The sequence below is a fragment of the Somniosus microcephalus genome, chromosome 10 (genome assembly GCF_052327205.1).
Source record: "Somniosus microcephalus isolate GS21.2 chromosome 10, FLI_Smic_1.0, whole genome shotgun sequence".
Lineage (NCBI taxonomy): Eukaryota > Metazoa > Chordata > Chondrichthyes > Squaliformes > Somniosidae > Somniosus > Somniosus microcephalus.
The window spans coordinates 197541621-197560437 of NC_140996.1; the positions used below are offsets into that span (position 1 = coordinate 197541621).

Below are 18817 nucleotides of genomic sequence, written 5' to 3' on the forward strand. Positions count from 1 at the left end.
TCAACAGCAGTGTCAATATACATCCGAATCTTTCCAAACCTTTGACAGGTTCGTCAACAAATAAACTTGGAAGAAAACTCATACCTAATAAGAGTAATTGGCAATGGAACCAGGTTGGATTCTATGCTTTGATCTTACATGTGTTTATGCTGGTTTCAATCTACTACACATAACCACAGTGATCGGTTTTAACTGACCTCAACCAGTCTGGACCCATGTAATTCTGTCCACAACCAGACATAACCATGAGTGCAGTCTGTGCTATTTGTGTCTCAACATTGGAGTTTTCAGTTTGTTAAAACTCTGTTGCATAAACTTCAACAGGTGTATATTTTATTACCGCTTGCACAATTGTGTTTCTTTTTGTTTCCCATAGAACTTTGATGAAAGTCAGGTATTACAGAAGTTGCTTTCAAATGCAGTGAAAACGCAGAGCAATTGCTTCTACCATTCTTTGGGAATCAGAGTGCTTCTATATCCGGCATAATCCAGTTTCTGAAGGACAGTATAACCAGGTTGGATTCTTCACAGCCTGGCCAATCTCCGTTCCTTAGTGGCCCATTACCAGCACTCATAAAACCAGCTACAGTAAAATCGATATCTCGCTTGACCATACTAGTTCATGCCCCATAATGCTTTTCAGCAATGTTACTGTCTGCCTTAATAAATGTGATTGAAACTATAGGATGCTGAAGGTTTCTTTTTTCTCTATTAAAGATATTCCCCAATATATTTTTTAAAAATCTTGCATTCATAGTGTTTTTCATGTTTTCAGGACATTCCAAAGTGCTTCAAAAGCAATGAATTACTTTTGAAATATAGTGACTGTTGTTTTGTGGGTAAATGAGGCAGCCAAATTGCACACAGTGAAGTCAAACATCAATAAGATAAATGATCAGTTAACCTGTTTTATTGGTGTTGGTTGAGGATAAATGTTGGCCAGGACACCAGAACTCACCTGCTCATGTTTGGAAAAGTGCCACTGGATCTTTCGCATACACCTGAACAGGTACCCAGAGTCTTGGTTAAACCTACATCACAACAGTGACTACACTTCAAAAGCACTTCATTGGCCTAGAAGAATGAGAGGGGATCTCATTGAAACTTATAAAATTCTAACAGGACTAGACAGACTAAATGCAGGAAGGATGTTCCCGATGGTGGGGGAGTCCAGAACCAGGGGTCATAGTCTAAGGATAAGGGGTACACCATTTAGGACAGAGATGAGGAGGAATTTCTTCACCCAGAGAGTGGTGAACCTGTGGAATTCTCTACCACAGAAGGCAGTTGAGGCCAATTCATTAAATATATTCAAGAAGGAGTTAGATATATTGCTTAAGGCTAAAGGGATCAAGGGATATAGGGAGAAGGCAGGGGCAGGGTACTGAGTTTGGATGATCAGCCATGATCTCATTGAATGGCGGAGCAGGCTCGAGGCCAAATGGCCTACTCCTGCTCCTATCTTCGATGTTTCTATGGCCATAAAGCTCTTTGGGGCATCCTGAGGTCATGAAAGGTGCTATATAAATGCAAGTCCTTCCTTTGTTCTCTCATCTGAAAGACAGCACCTCCAATAATGCAACAGTCCTACAGTACTGCACTGAACTGTCAGCCTAGATGAGGTGGACAAATCCTGCAGGTCCGACAACATTTTTCTCAGAAGCAAAACACTTAGGGATTACTAGTTCATTGGGACAAACTTTTATTAGGAGAGAATTTATGGAATAGCATTAAGGATACTAATGAATGCAAGGATTCAATGAAGAAACTCTGCTTCTGTGTCCATAGATGCTGCCTGACCTGCTGAGTGTTACCAGCATTTTCTGCAAGGATTATATTGTGGTCATGGCCATTGCAACTGAAATAAAAAGTACCAACTGAGAGTCTGCGGCATAAAGGAGGGCTTCACTGTACATTTATTCTACCCGCAACTTATGTCTGAGGGTATTCTCACTGAAGAATGAATGGCCCTGACATAATCACTGCAAGTTTATGGACTGATAGTTTGCAGTTAACTAAACTATTACATCATATAACAAAGGTGCAGTTAAAACGGTATATGGAAATGACTGGCGCACTCTCATTGGGGGCCCATTTTATTTATTTATTTTTTTAGAAAGTAAGTTGCTGGCACTTACCTCCCACGAACTGAATGCCTCCAGCCACCCTGCCCACTGTCCTGGAGATGAGTTCGGAGACACAGCAGCCCATGAGCGCGGTGAGCGCCACCAGCAGGAGAAGACCGCACCCCACCCCGGTCACCACCGTGCAGATCTTCCAAGCCAGGCTGGGGATGCCCAGGAAAGAGGCGTATCGGCCGCACTGCTCCACCATGACCACCGACTGCAGCTGGCCCTCCTGCCGCACCGGGTAGGTGCACCGGCGGAAGACGCCGAAGCTGACCGGCTTGTCGAGCTGGGAGCCCAGCAGCCAGTAGGGCATGAAGAAACCGGTGCAGGAGGCGGCGGCACACAGCAGGGACAGCATGGCCCACAGCACCCCGGCACAAGTTAGACTTGAGGACATCTTCCCAACAATCCGCAGATTGTCCCCACTCTTTTCCCGGCAGACTTTCGAACGTCCTCTTTTGGGTACTTTTTAAAAAATAAAACTTCTTTTTCCTTGAATGTGTAAATCTAATTATTCCGTTGAACTTCCGCAGAGTCTCTTAAAGCAGACTTATTCATCCTGTCTTCCTCCCTTCTGGTAATCCCTGTTGGAAGCAGAAAAATAAAACAGTTTAGACCATTTATTAAACTGGAGTATTAAAAAAAAACTAGTTCCCTGTTGCGCTTCTGTGGGGAACTGTCCAGTTGGGGGGTGGTTTTGCCGCGGGATGTCTCGCAGCTCTGCCGACCCTTCGAGCTGTCTTTTCTCCAGACCCCATTGCACGGTCCCAGTGAATCTGAAATGCCCTTTCTGTCTTGTCTGTGAATCGGAGCTTGACAACCACCTCAAACAGCAGGGGAATGTTTAACGAACGGGGATCGCGGATCCTTAAACAAGCGAATGTGAAACGCCGCTTCTTTAAATAATAAATGATTCGATAACAAATACTTAAACTGTCGCCTTCGCGATTATTTTGGAGTTACTATTCTATACGATCGGGTTGAACTGTTTCCAATTTCACACTAGGGTATAAATTGATTAAAAAATATATATTTGTAATTGTTTTCCGTAATAATCATTCTTTTTTTTTAAAAAAGCCAACTTGGTTTGTGAAACTTCTAAGAAGCGGTACTGGGTGTCTCCAAGTGGCAAAGTGGGATTCCACTTCACCCAAACGCGAACTAACTTCAGATTATTACTTACATCCTCCGCGCGGATCCTCTCAATCTGCCTGAAATCCGAACAGATTTCATTTAATCAAAGAACTTCTCTCCAGGAGAGGACGGGTCCGCGGTGACCCGAGTATCCAGCTTTCCTCTTGCTGTTTCTCCCGGATTATGAAGAGCAGCCACTGTGCTCAACGCCAATCCTGGCTCTCTGTCCCGCTCTGCTCGCCCGCGACCCTCACAGGATGTGCACACATTCCTAGGAGCAGAGCTAGACTGAGGGGAATGAATGTTCTTGTCAGCTCAGCCCGGAGCCGTCAATCACACGTAAACTCCCCGAGGAAACCCCGCCTCCAACTACCCGCCCACCACGGCCCCTATAAGCGCATGGAATTTATGAATTTATATATATTCTGTTCACATTTTTAAGTCACTGACACACACAGTCAGTGCACAGGAAACTATCCCAGAGGAGTAAGAAGTAATAAAGCTGCGAGCCCAAGTAATAACCATTTCCATCCTTAAACTCTCATAGAATCTTATAGCACAAGAGCGACCTTTGGTCCATAGTGTCTGCGCCGGTCAATCAATCTTTGACAATCTTTGATTGTACTCTTACTGTGTAGTTGATGAATCTTTGATTACACTTATGATGTAGTGAATGAATGACTATACTTATTGTGTAGTGAATGAGTTTTTGTACACTTGTTTTGTGTTAAACAGCACCTCGATTTCAAAATTCTCATCCTTGTTTTCAAATCCCTCCATGGCTTCGCCCCTCCCTATCTCTGTAATCTCCTCCAGCCCCACAACCGTCCCCCCCTCCCCACCCCCCAGATATCTGCGCTCCTCTAATTCTGCCCTATTGAGGATCCCTGATTATAATCGCTCAATCTTTGGTGGCCGTGCCTTCTGTTGCCTAGGCCCTAAGCTCTGGAATTCCCTGCCTAAACCTCTCTGCCTCGCTACCTCCCTTTCCTCCTTTAAGACGCTCCTTAAAACCTACTTCTTTGACCACCTGCCCTAATGTATCCTTATGTGGCTCGGTGTCAAATTTTTTGTCTTACAATACTCCTGTGCAGCGCCTTGGGACGTTTTACTACGTTAAAGGTGCTATATAAATACAAGTTGTTGTCATTAATGAATCCTTGACCGTACGAGACAAACTTTGTGATACCCTATTGATATTACTTTAATTTAACCTGGTTCCCTCACTGCTGACTCTGCTCAGTTTATACTGCAAGACATATTTGGCAACAGACCCTGCATGCTGGTGCAAAGTCTGCCCACAGACCTTCTTCATTGTTGATGGGGGAAGTCTCTATACAGTCCAGCAGTGCTAAATGTGCATTGCTGGCCTGTGCTGATGGACAGGCAGCTTAGCTCAGCTCAGCTGTGATCAGATTGACCCAACCATGTCTCGCCAGTGAGAGGAGGCACCAGGCTAAACTTCCTCTTAAGAAGGTGAATCTGATAGCACTGACATTGCTAATGCAAGAGTACTGCCAGAGGCATCCTGAAGACTCCCCTTGAGATGGAATCTTGTCGACGTCACTGAACAAAACAGCAGACAGTGACAAATATAATTAGCACCTCGGGAAGGATATATTGGCCTTCTCCTTCTTAGGCAGTGTCATAAATCGCAACTTCTACAAGAAGTAACTCAGGAAGTCGGGACCAGCGGGAGCAGCGAGGAGGAGCTCGGGAGAAAACCCGGCGACCAGCGAGGCCCGAGACCAGTCGGGAGCAGCGTGGTGAGACCGGTATAAAAACCGGAGAGAGGCGAGGCTTACCAACTCAGCAGCGGGGAGAGAGGTAAAAAGTAATCAGTGTGTGACGTCACCAGGGAGCAGGTAGGTGATTGGTTGGTGAGTATTTCTCTTTTTTCAATACAAGCTTGAATTCTGTGGTGTTAAATTTCTGTGGTGTAGTGGGGATAGTTGGTAAATAAAGCGCCCTAGAGCATACCTGTAACTGGGGTATTGAATACATTTTTTTAAGTAATTAAAGGGGTAAGTCATGGCAGGAGAGTTCAGACCCGTGCTCTGCTCCTCCTGCTCTATGTGGGAAGTCAGGGATGCTGCCAGTGTCCCTGACGACTATGTGTGCGGGAAATGCATCCAGCTGCAGCTACTTGTACACCGCATTGCAGCGCTCGAGCTGCGGGTGGATGAACTTTGGAGCGTGCGCGATGCTGAAAGGCTCATGGATAACACGTTTAGCGAGTTGTGCACGCCTCAGGGTAGGGCAGCACAGGGGGTGACCATCAGGCGGAGCAACAAAGGCAGGCAGGTAGTGCAGGGAACCCCTGCGGACATCCCCCTTTCAAACAAGTATACCGCTTTGGATACTGTTGAGGGGAATGACTCACCAGGGGAAGGCAGCAGCGGCCAACTTCCTGGCACTGGGGGTGCTCCTGCTGCCCAGGAAGGGGGGGAAAAGAGTGGGAGAGCAATAGTGGTAGGGGATTCTATAGTAAGGGGAACAGATAGGCGTTTCTGTGGCCGTAGACGTGAATCCAGGATGGTTTGTTGCCTCCCTGGTGCCAGGGTCAAGGATGTCACTGAGCGGCTGCAGGGCATTCTGGAGGGGGAGGGAGAACAGCCAGTGGTCGTGGTCCACATTGGTACCAACGACATAGGTAAAAAGAGGGATGAGGTCCTGCAGCAAGAATTTAGGGAGCTAGGTGAAGGATTAAGGAGCAGGACCTCAAAGGTTGTAATCTCTGGATTACTCCCGGTGCCACGTGCTAGTAAGTATAGGAATAGGAAGATAGAACAGATGAATGCGTGGCTAAAGGGATGGTGCAGGGGGGAGGGCTTTAGTTTCCTGGATCACTGGGTCTGCTTCTGGGAAAGGTGGGACTTGTACAAGTCGGACGGTTTACACCTGAACCAGGGGGGAACCAATATCCTTGCGGGGAGGTTTGCTAGCACTGCTGGGGAGGGTTTAAACTAACTTGGCAGGGTGTTGGGGTACAGAGTGGAGCTATAGTAGGGGGTGATTTACGGCCAAATACAGAGGGAAAAACAAGTCAGCTGGGAAGGCAGAGCAAATATGTGAAGGCAAAAGAGAATATGGCAGGGCTGGAAGGCATTTATTTTAATGCAAGGAGTCTTGCAAATAAGGTGGATGAACTGAAGTTGTTGTTGAACACATGGGAGTATGATATTGTTGCTATCACGGAGACATGGTTGAGGGAGGGTCAGGACTGGCAGCTCAATATTCCGGGGTATAGAATCTTCAGGCGAGACAGAGGGGGGTGTAAAAGGGGAGGGGGTGTTGCAATATTAATTAAGGAGTCAATTACTGCTGTAAGGAGGGATGATATATTAGCGGGTTCCTCTAATGAGGCCATATGGGTAGAACTTAAAAACAAAAAGGGGGCAAGCACTTTGCTGGGAGTGTACTATAGGCCCCCAAACAGTCAGGGGGAGATAGAGGAACAGATATGTAGGCAAATCTCAGAGAAGTGCGAAAATAATAGGGTAATAATAGTGGGGGATTTCAACTTCCCCAATATAAATTGGGACAGTCAGAGTGTGAAAGGCTTAGAGGGTGCAGAATTCTTAAAGTGCATCCAGGAGAGCTTTTTGAGCCAACATGTAGAAAGTCCTACAAGAGAGGGGGTGGTACTGGACCTAATTCTGGGGAATGTAGCCGGGCAAGTGGTGGAAGTGTCAGTAGGAGAGCATTTTGGCGACAGTGACCATAATTCGGTGAGATTTAAGGTGGTCATGGAAAAAGACAAAGACGGCCCGCAAATAAGGGTTCTAAATTGGGGGAAGGCCGATTTTAATATGATAAGGCAGGATCTGGCCAAAGTGGACTGGGAGCAGCTGCTTATAGGAAAATCCACATCAAAACAGTGGGAGACTTTCAGAAGGGGAATAGAGAGAGTACAACGCCAACATGTTCCTGTAAAGGTCAAGGGTGGGACCAACAAGCAAAGGGAACCTTGGATGACAAGGGATATACAAAAATGCATTAGAAATAAAAGGGGGGCTTTTGGCAGTTACAAAAGACTAAAGACAGAAGAAGCCCTAGAGGAGTATAAAAAGTGCAGGGGCATACTTAAAAAAGAAATTAGGAGGGCGAGGAGGGGCCATGAAATAACACTGGCGAGCAAAATAAAGGAAAATCCTAAGATGTTTTATAAGTATATTAAGGGCAAGAGGATAACCAGGGAAAGAGTAGGGCCCATTAGGGACCAAAGTGGCAATCTGTGTGTAGAGCCAGAGGATGTAGGCGGGGTTTTAAATGAATTTTTTGCATCTGTGTTCACTATGGAGAAAGACGATGCAGACATAGAAATCGGGCAAGGGGACTGTGACATACTTGAACATATTAGCATCGAGAGGGAGGAGGTATTAGCGGTTTTAGCGGGCCAAAAAGTGGATAAATCCCCAGGCCCGGACGAGATGTATCCCAGGCTGCTGTGGGAGGCAAGGGAGGAGATTGCAGGGGCTCTGACACTAATTTTCAGAACCTCTCTGGCCACAGGGGATGTACCAGAGGACTGGAGAACAGCTAACGTAGTACCATTATTCAAGAAGGGTAGCAGGGATAAACCAGGGAATTACAGGCCAGTGAGTCTAACATCTGTGGTGGGGAAATTATTGGAAAAAATTCTGAGGGACAAAATTAATCTCCACTTGGAGAGGCAAGGATTAATCGGGGATAGTCAGCATGGCTTTGTCAAGGGTAAATCATGTCTGACAAATCTGATCGAATTTTTCGAGGGGGTGACTAGTGGGGTGGATGAGGGAAATGCTGTGGATGTGGTTTACATGGACTTCAGTAAAGCTTTTGACAAAGTCCCGCATAGGAGACTGGTCAAGAAGCTAAGAGCCCATGGGATCCAGGGTGCCTTGGCGCGTTGGATCCTAAACTGGCTGAGTGGCAGGAGGCAGAGGGTGATGGTCGAAGGTTGCTTTTGTGACTGGAAGCCTGTGTCCAGTGGGGTACCTCAGGGATCGGTGCTGGGTCCCTTATTGTTTGTGATCTACATAAATGATTTGGATGAGAATGTAAAAGGTATGATCAGTAAGTTCGCAGATGACACGAAAATTGGTGGGGTGGTAAATTGTGAGGAGGAAAGCCTCCGGCTACAGGACGATATAAACGGGTTGGTCAGATGGGCGGAAAAGTGGCAAATGGAATTTAACCCTGAAAAGTGCGAGGTGATGCATTTTGGACGGACAAATAAGGCAAGGGAATACACAATGAGTGGTAGGACCCTAGGAAGTACAGAGGGACCTTGGTGTACATGTACATAGATCCCTGAAGGCAGCAGAGCAGGTAGATAAGGTGGTTAAAAAGGCATATGGGATACTTGCCTTCATTAGCCGAGGCATAGAATATAAGAGCAGGGAGGTTATGATGGAGCTGTACAAAACGCTGGTGAGGCCACAGCTGGAGTACTGTGTGCAGTTCTGGTCGCCTCACTATCGGAAGGATGTGATTGCTTTGGAGAGGGTGCAGAGAAGATTCACCAGGATGTTACCTGGGATGGAGCGCCTCAGCTATGAAGAGAGGCTGGACAGGCTGGAGTTGTTTTCCTTGGAGCAGAGAAGGCTGAGGGGGGACCTGATTGAGGTGTACAAAATAATGAGGGGCATAGATAGGGTAGATAAAGAGGAACTTTTCCCCTTAGTGGGGGGGGGTCAATAACAAGGGGGCATAGATTCAGGGTAAGGGGCAGGAGATTTAGAGGGGATTTGAGGAGGAACTTTTTCACCCAGAGGGTGGTTGGAATGTGGAACTCAATGCCTGAAAGGGTGGTGGAGGCAGGAACCCTCACAACATTCAAGAAGCATTTGGATGAGCACTTGAAATGCCATTGCATACAAGGCTATGGACCAAATGCTGGAAAATGAGATTAGACTGGACAGGGATGGATGGGCGGCGCAGACACGATGGGCCGAAGGGCCTCTTTCTGTGCTGTAAAACTCTATGACTCTATGACTCTAAGTACTACTGGACGGCCAGCTGAGGGCGCCGTCCGAGGAGTATAAATACTCGGGCGTGGGCCCAACTTGGCCAGAGACAATCTGGAAACAGGAAGCTAGTGACTACTAACTAGACCTCCATGTTTTGTTACAAGTCGATTAAAGCCTTGCTTTATGTACAACCAAGTGCGTAGTGAGTCTTTATTATGTCAGGCAGTCCCTCAGAACTGAGGATGACTTGCTTCCACATTAAAAATGAGTTCGCAGGTGACTGATGAGTCCAATGCGGGACCTACAGTCTCTGTCACAGGTGGGGCAGATGGTGGTTGAAGGGGCGGGTGGGTGGGGTGCTTGGGTTGACGTGCGCTCCCTGCGCTTGGCCTCTGCTTGCCTCCGAAGAGACTCGAGGTGTTCGGCGCCTTCCCGGATGCTTCTCCTCCACTTTGTGCGGTCTTGGGCCAGGGATTCCCAGGTGTCGGTGGGGATGTTACACTTTTTCAAGGAGGCTTTGAGGGTGTCCTTGAAGCGTTTCCTCTGCCCACCTGGGGCTCTCTTGCTGTGCCGGAGCTCTGAGTAGAGCGCTTGTTTTGGGAGTCTTGTATCGGGCATGCAGGGGCCTTGGAGGGGTGCAGATTCACCAAAATATTACCAGGGCTTAGAGGGTTAAATTCTGAGGACAGGTTGCATAAACTCGTCTTGTATTCCCTTGAGTACAGAAGTTGGAGGGGTGATCTAAACGAGGTGTTTGAAATGTTAAAAGGATTTGATAGGGTAGATACAGAGAAACTGTTTCCTCTGGTGGGGGGGATCAAGAATGAGAGGACATAATCTTAAAAATTACAGCTAAGACCTTTAGGAGAGAAATCAGAAAGCATTTTTTCACACAAAGGGTAGTAGAAATCTGGAATTCTCTCCCCCAAAAGGCTGTGGATGCTGGGACAATTGCTGCTTTCAAAACTGAGATTGATAGAAATTTGTAGGTAAGTGTATCAAGGGGTATGGAGCTAAGGCAGATAAATGGATTTGAGGTAGAGATCAGCCATGATCTCATTGAATGGCAGAGCAGGCTCGAGAGGCTGAATAGCCCACTCCTGTTCCTATATTCATATTATGTTCCTATATGCCAGAGGATGAAGGTCAGATCTACCATTATGTGATCTGTCTGCAGGCATCTCAGACTGTCACCCAACACTCCCCCTGCCCCACCCCCCGCCCCCCACCTGTACATTTAGCAATACAGTTTTGGAAGGTCCATAATTAAACTGGCAAAATGACAATAGTGACTTTGCTTGAGATTAATGCATGTGCAGTACAGCTAAAGTTGAGGTTGTAACTTCAGATAATTTGCATCTGTATTGTTGCCAAATCTACCTTGCAGTATAAATAGGACAGTTTTGGAAGCAAGCCAACAAGGTTATATTTTAGAGCCATTTCTATTAACATAAATGGGGTATGAGAGCTAAATGTGGATATTCAACCTTTTTTTCCATCAATTTTATTCCCTCTTTTGAAGGCATTTAATACTTCCTGCATTATACCCTCCTGTGTCCTGAGGCACCAACTAGTACCTCACTCAATTGGTCATTTTTCATGTATGAGTCTAGACAACCAAGTGTCAGCAGGCTACTCAGCTACATTACAGCCAAGTACAATCCTGCTCTCTTATTTTTCATGTGTGAAGCTGGACAGTGAGAGTTAGCAAGCTATTCAACTGCAGAGATATTACAGTCAAGTCCAATCCTGCTCTAACTGAGATCCACACATGCAGAGGTCAATGGATGGTTTGGTCTCCAGTCTGGGTTGTATTAGTTGACCTAAGCCAAGTAGACAGTGGTTCGGGAGTGGAAAATCAATTGAACTGCCTCCCTAACCACTGCCTCTCTGGCTGAGGCCAGCTGACGCGATACAGACCGGGGATTAAAACTCGGACCACTCCCCAACACCCCCTTGTCTGCATGGCTCAGTTATTAACAGCTGAGTCATTATACAAATCATTTTTTAATATTAGGTTAATATTCTCTATCTTCTCACTCAGGTAGCGTTGCTGGTCCCAAGATTTCTGGGCTGGGTGCAGGCTGCAGTTATGGCGCAAACACGATGGGAAGGAATTTGGGGTGAGACCTCGTTCCGTTAGGCCTCTGCGCATTCCAACAGATTCATAGAATCATAGACTCTTACAACACAGAAGGAAGCCATTCAGCCCATTGTGCCTGTGCCGGCTCTCTGTAAGAGCTATCCAATTAGTCCCACTGCCCCATTTTTCCCCATAACCCTGAAAATTTTTCCTTTTCAAGTATTTTTCCAATTCCCTTTTGAAAGTTATTATTGAATCTGCGTCTATCATCTTTTTAGGCAGTGCATTCTACATCATAACTACTCGCTGCATAACAAAATTCTCATCTCCCCCTGGTTATTTTGCCAATTATCTTAAATCTGTGTCCTCTCCCTAACTGCTGTATCAAAATCATTCCTAATTTTTAACACCTCTATTAAAACTCCTCTTAAATTTGACTGCTCTAAGGAGAACAATCCCAGCTTTTCTAGTCCATCCAAATAACTGAAGTCCCTCATTCTTGGTACCATTATATTAATTGTTAGGGGTATGGTAGCATAGTGGTTATGTTACTGGACTAGTTAATTCAGCTAAGCCTGGACTAATGATCTCAGACAGCATGTGTTCAAATTCCACCATACTAGCTGGGGAATTTAAATTCAGTTAATTAAATAAATCTGGAATAAAAAGCTACTATCCCACCCCAGCCACAGTCTGTTCGCCCTCCTACCATCTGGAAGACGCTACAGATGCATTCGCACCCATACGACCAGATTTAGGAACAGCTTCTTTCCCAGGGCTGTCATCCTACTGAACTCCACAAATAAACACTAAAGCCTGCACATCTGCCGATGCACGTTATTATGGTCATATTTATGCTAATATATATGTACAAATGTATGTTGAAATGTTTAAGTGTCCTAATCCAAATTGTACACTCTCGGGAGCCGCAAGCCTACATTTCGTTGTACTGCACTTGTGCACTAACGATGACAATAAAAGTTGATTTGATTTGATTTGATTTGATTTGATGACCAGATTGTCATAAAAACCTATCTAATTAAATCTGTTGTCCTTACCTGGTCTGGCCTATATGTTACTCCAGACCCACAGCAATGTGGTTGACTCTTAACTGCCCTCTACATTTCAAGAAGGCGGTTCACCACCACCACCTTCTTGAGGGCAATTAGGGATGAGCAATAAATGCTGGCCTTGCCAGCAACACCCACATCCCATGAAGGAATTAAAAATAAATATTCTCTGCACTATCTCCAAGGCCTTGATAGCCTTACTAATGTGTAGTGCCCAGAATTGGGCACAATACCCCAGCTGATTCATAGAATCATAGAATCATAGAAAATTACAGCACGGAAGGAGGCCATTTCGGCCCATCGTGTCCGCGCCGCCCAACAAAGAGCTATCCAGCCTAATCCCACTTCCCAGCTCTTGGTCCGTAGCCCTGCAGGCTACAGCATCCCAAGTGCACATCCAAGTACTTTTTAAATGTGGTTAGTGTTCCTGCCTCTATCACCCTTTCAGGCTGTGAGTTGCAGACCCCCACAACCCTCTGGGTGAAGAAATTTCCCCTCAAATTCCCTCTAAACCTTCCACCAATTACTTTAAATCTGTGCCCCTGGTTTTTGACCCCTCTGCTAAGGGAAATAGGTCCTTTCTATCCACTTTATCTAGGCCCCTCATAATTTTATACACCTCAATAAGGTCTCCCCTCAACCTCCTCTGTTCCAAGGAAATCAGACCCAGCCTATCCAGCCTTTCCTCATAGCGAAGATTCTCTACTCCCAGCAACATCCTTCTAAATCTCCTCTGTACCCTCTCTAGTGCAATCACATCTTTCCTGTAATGTGGTGACCAGAACTGCACGTAGTATTCTAGCTGAGGCCGAACTAGTGTTTTATATATAAGAACATAAGAAATAGGAACAGGAGTAGGCCATTCGGCCCTTCGAGCCTACTCCGCCATTCAATGTGATCATGGCTGATCTTCTGCCTCAACTCCATTCACTGGCCCCATCGACATATCCCTTGATGCCCTTACTAGTCAGAAATCGATCGACTTCTGTTTTGAATATACCCAATGACAGCCTCCACAGCCCTCTGGGGTAGAGAATTCCAAAGATTCACCACCCTCCGTGTGAAGAAATTTCTTCTCATCTCAGTCCTGAATGGCCTACCCATATCCAATTTTTTTTAATAAAGGTTTAGAATAGCTTCCTTGATTTTGTACTTTATGTCTCTATTTACAAGGATCCCGTATGCTTTTTTAATAGCCATCTCAACTTGTCCTGCTACCTTCAAAGATTTGAGTATATGAGTCTCTGTTCATGCACCCCCTTTAAAATTGTGCCACTTAGTTTATATTGCCTTTCCTCATTCTTCCTTCCAAAATGCATCACTTCACACTTCTCTGCATTAAATTTCATCTGCCACGTGCCTGCCCATTTCACCAGTCTATGTCCTCCTGAAGTCAGCTACTATCCTCCTCACTGGATAGTAACTCAATAGTAACTTTCAAAAAGGAATTGGATAGATACTTGAAAAGGAAAAGTTTGCAGGGCTATGGGGGGGAAAAAACAGGGGAGTGGGACAAATTGGATAGCTCTTTCAAAGAGCCGGAACAGACAGGATGGGCTGAATAGCCTCCTTCTATGCTGTATGAGTCTATGAGTTGGATGATTTATATATTTCAATATCACACTATCCACACCATTGATTTCCAGATCAAGTGAGACACCAATTCGTGTAATGTGAAAAGAAGTTACAAAATGGCATAACATTTGACTGCTTGCTGGCAGTTTAGATCCGGATCATCTAAATCATTATATATTGGAAAAAAACAGATGAGTGCCAGTGCTGTTACAGATTTCAATTAACGTAGACTGTACTAATATTCATCTCCTTTTCTCAAATCTTTTATTTGGTGATACTTTTGTGAAAATTTCTAGTAAAAACACTTGGCACTATAATTTTACTGGAAATTCATTGTGTCAAATTCTTGAAGATGTTTCTCAGAGGTTTTATAAAGCACTATATAAATTTCAGCTGTAGGCATGTATGTCTTGTTTGTCCTCTTTATAAAATTATATTTTGTACATTCCAGCTGATTTATTGTCATTGTTGTATGCATTCCTGAGCAGCTGTTCTGTCAATATTTTCCAAAATGGGATTGTTTGTTTTACAGATTGTTCCCTACCAGACTCATTCTACATAGTTAGCTTGCCGTTGCTTGTTTTACCGCAAGATAATAAATAATTAAACATAAACTGGAGCTTAGTCATTAAAAAAATCTCCAAAACAATGATGTGACCATATCAATTGTTACATTTTTGCATTCAGATTGTCTGAAAAACCAACCATGATTTTCAGCCAATTAAAGAACAACTTTTTAAAGTTATTCTCAGCTTCAAAGTGAGCAATGGTATGATAATTCTTTAGGAACAAAAAATGCTTCTTCAACAAAAAAAATGTTAAATAAAATTGTAATTGCATTGCAATTAGCACACAGACACTATGGTAGGCCCTGAATTTCTGCGGAGTTCTGTCAATCTCCTGCTGTAATTTTGATGAGAGATTGGTGGAACCCCTGGAGAAATGACCTATTTGCTTTTGGCTATTTCCACAGTTTCTCTGTGGGGGGGTTCCGCCAATCTCCTGCCAGAGAACACCAGTGGAAAATCCAGGTGTACAAATGTAAGTTTATATTACATAGGATTACATAGGATATACGGCACAGAAACAGGCCATTCAGCCCAACCAGTCCATGCCAGCGTTTATGCTCCACTAGAGCCTCCTTCCGTCTTTCTTAGAAACATAGAAGATAGGAGCAGGAGTAGGCCATTCGGCCCCTCGAGCCTGCTCCGCCATTCAATGAGATCATGGCTGATCATTCAAACTCAATACCCTGTCCCTGCCTTCTCCCATATCCCTTGATCCCTTTAGCCTTAAGAAATATATCTAACTCCTTCTTGAATATACTTAATGAATTGGCCTCAACTGCCTTCTGTGGTAGAGAATTCCACAGGTTCACCACTCTCTGGGTGAAGCAATTCCTCCTCATCTCTGTCCTAAATGGCTTACCCCTTATCTTTAGACTATGACCCCTGGTTCTGGACTCCCCCGCCATCGGGAACATCCTTCCTGCATCTAGTCTGTCTAGTCCTGTTAGAATTTTATAAGTTTCAATGAGATCCCCTCTCATTCTTCTAAACTCCAGCAAGTATAAGCCCAATCGACCCAATCTCTCCTCATACGTCATTCCTGCCATCCCAGGTATCAGCCTGGTGAATCTTCGCTGCACTCCCTCCATGGCAAGAACGTCCTTCCTCAGATAAGGTGACCAAAAGTACACACAATACTCAAGGTGTGGTCTCACCAAGGCCCTGTACAACTGCAGCAAGACATCCTTGTTCCTGTACTCAAACCCTCCCGCTACGAAGGGCAACATACCATTTGCCTTCTTAACTGCCTGCTGCACCTGCATGCTTACCTTCAGCGACTTCCTCATCTAAATCTATCAGCATAACCCTCTATTCCCTTCTTCCTCATATGCTTGTCTAGCCTCTCCTTAAATGCATCTATACTGTTTGCCTCAACTACTCCCTGTGGTAGCGAGTTCAACATTCTCACCACTCTCTGGGTAAAGAAGTTTCTTCTGAATTCCCTATTTGATTTCTTGGTGACTATCTTATATTGATGGTCTCTAGTTATGCTCTTCCCCACAAGTGGCAACACTCTCTCTGTATCTACTCTATCAAAACCTTTCATAATTTTAAAGACCTCTATTAGGTCACCCCTCAGCCTTTTTTCAAGAGAAAAGAGACCCAGCCTGTTCATCCTTTCCTGATATGTATACCCTCACATTTCTGGTATCATCCTTGTAAATCTTCTCTGCACCCTCTCCAGTGCCTCTATATCCTTTTTATAATATGGCGACCAGAATTGTACACAGTACTCCAAGTGTGGTCTAACCAAGGTTTGATACAGGTTTAGCATAACTTCTCTACTTTTCAATTCTATCCCTCTAGAAATAAACCCTAGTGCTTGGTTTGCTTTTTTTATGGCCTTATTAACCTGCGTCGCTACTTTTAGTGATTTGTGTATTTGTACTCCGAGATCCCTTTGTTCCTCTACCCCATCCAGACTCGCACCCACCAAGTAATAAGTGACCTACCTATTATTCCTCCCAAAATATAATGGCCCAGAAATTCGAGTCGAGGGTTTCCCGTGGGTGTAAGCCCCCGACCTGCACTTACCTTGTGTGCCGGCCGTTGAGCTGTGGGCCCCCGTGGAATTGCGATCCTGGGCCTCCTCCAACTGCTGGCGCGCAGTGCTTGCGTATCCCAGGGGCGCAGTTAGTTTGATGCGTCCCCTGGGATCACGTGGGCCATGGGGAGCTAATCGGAGCAGGGAATGCTTCATTCATAAGTTTGACAGGAAGGGCTGTCAAACTTATAAATACTATAAGCCCCAAAACATCACTATATCTTCAAATAATTTTTTTTTTAAATCACATTTTTTAAATAAACTATAAATTACATGAAATAACTATTTTAAACACTAATTTAAATTTTTGAAAAAAATAATTTTATTTTTTAACGGGGCTAAAAATAAACGTACCTTTCTTTAAAGTATTTAAAAATAATAAACTTGTGGAAAAAATGTTTTAATTTTAATTAATTCGCCACTTACCTTGTAAAAAGCAGGCCTTGTGACTGCTTTTTATATGTGTAACTTCTGGAGACTTACCCTCCCGGGAAAACCTGCAAAAAAAACGTAAGTTCGATGCGCAAGCACAGCCTCTCCTACGCACGCGTTCGCCCTCTGAACCCCTTCTTTCAGGGGAACGTAATTGCCGGTTTCCCGCGCATGCGCAGTGCATGCAGGAAACCGGCACTTCCATTGGGCTTACGGGTGAGTACCCCGTGCGTACTCACCCGTGGAGACCCGAATTTCTGGGCCAATACCTCATATTTATCTGTGTTGAATTTCATTTGCCAATTATATGCCCATTCTGCCAATTTATTAATATCTTCCTGTAATTTGTTGCAGTCCTTCTCAGTATTAACTATCCCCCCCAATTTGGTGTCATCCACAAATTTAGAAATTGTGCTTTTGATTCCAAAGTCTAAATCGTTAATATAAATTGTGAACAACAGTGGTCCCAGCACTGATCCTTGTGGAACACCACTACCCACCTTCTGCCACTGTGAATAGCTACCCTTTACCCCACTCTCTGCTTTCTGTCTTGAAGCCAGCTGGCTATCCATTCTGCTACTTGTCCTCTGACTCCGCATTCTCTGACCTTATTCATTGGTCTATTATGTGATACCTTATCGAAGGCCTTTTGAAAATCTAGATAAATTACATCTACTGCATTACCCTTGTCTATTCTCTCTGTTACCCCAGATTTGGCCAGAATACAAAGAGGATAACAAAGTTTTAGCAGCTGAATGATGTGATTACCCACAGGCTGAGTTGCTGCCAACTCTTGGGCACAGCACATGCTTAAATAAAAGCAAAATCAAAGAGACAAAGTTACCATAATTGCAAAAGCCCACAGACAATGGAAACCCCATGGGGTGCAGAGCGGAATTACTCTTCCAAATTGCCCGGGCCCCAGTCCTGTTGCTCTCACAGTCCCTTCATAAACATATGTTTACGATTGTACCTTTCTCCCAATTTTCTTATTAATTTGTATTTCATTCATGTGTACCAAATCGTAATGTAATTCTTACAGTAGCTGTTCAGAGGAAGAAGAAAACAAGATTTGTAAGGTTTTATGAGAAAAATGGTTATAGACATTGGAATTCATAATGGTAAAGTTGATAGGACGTTTATGCAGACATAAGATTTTTAATACATTATAGACAGATATAGATATAAGACTGTTTTAGATATAAGACCGTAATTGGTATGGAAAACGTAACTCTGAAAATTACTTTAAATTAAATTGTGAGAGTAGGACAAGGCAACACAGCTCAAACTAGTAAAGGGCAAATTTACTGATATCAGGAAATTCTTCTCACAAACATGGAATGGTGTACTGGAGGCGAAAACCCTGGAATCATTTAAAAACAAATCCAATCTGCAATGAGAACACTTTAGGTTCTTTCTGGAATGATGAACTAAGATGGGCCGAAAGACCTCTTAATCCATCATTATTTTGTGGTCTTGTAAACCGAATGCAATGGAAGTTGCTCAGTAGCCTTCAGTCAATATGTTTTAAAATTCAGAAAGACGTTCTATTGAATATACTGCATTTATAATAAGGATTAAATGATTGAAAAATTAAATTTGAATTTATATAGATTCAAGAAATTTCAAAACAAAGGGATAGTTTGAGAAGCACTGGATTGTTGGTGTGAGTTGAAGTTGGATGCATACATGTCAACCTGCAAAACTCAGAAAAGCTTATGAACAGCTTCAAAAAAGCTGACACAGCCCCAGAAAGCTGACAAGTCAAAAGACAATGTGTAACTGAAAATTAGCCCAGAATAAAGGTCTATGACCAAGGCCACTGCT

General features: G+C 44.2%; 1 protein-coding gene across 1 annotated transcript in view; it reads right to left on the bottom strand.

Moving 5' to 3' along the window:
- The window catches only part of LOC147111974 (LHFPL tetraspan subfamily member 6 protein-like), a 170577-nt gene extending 166962 nt beyond the window's left edge, over positions 1–3615 (bottom strand). Inside the window, exons 1-2 of the mRNA XM_085999409.1 lie at positions 3313–3615; positions 2139–2713 (exon numbers count right to left, since the gene is read on the bottom strand). Coding sequence (XP_085855535.1) covers positions 2139–2526 — 388 coding nt within the window. The 5' untranslated portion in view covers positions 2527–2713; positions 3313–3615. The remainder of the gene's footprint in view (positions 1–2138; positions 2714–3312) is intronic.
- Positions 3616–18817: the final 15202 nt, after the last annotated feature.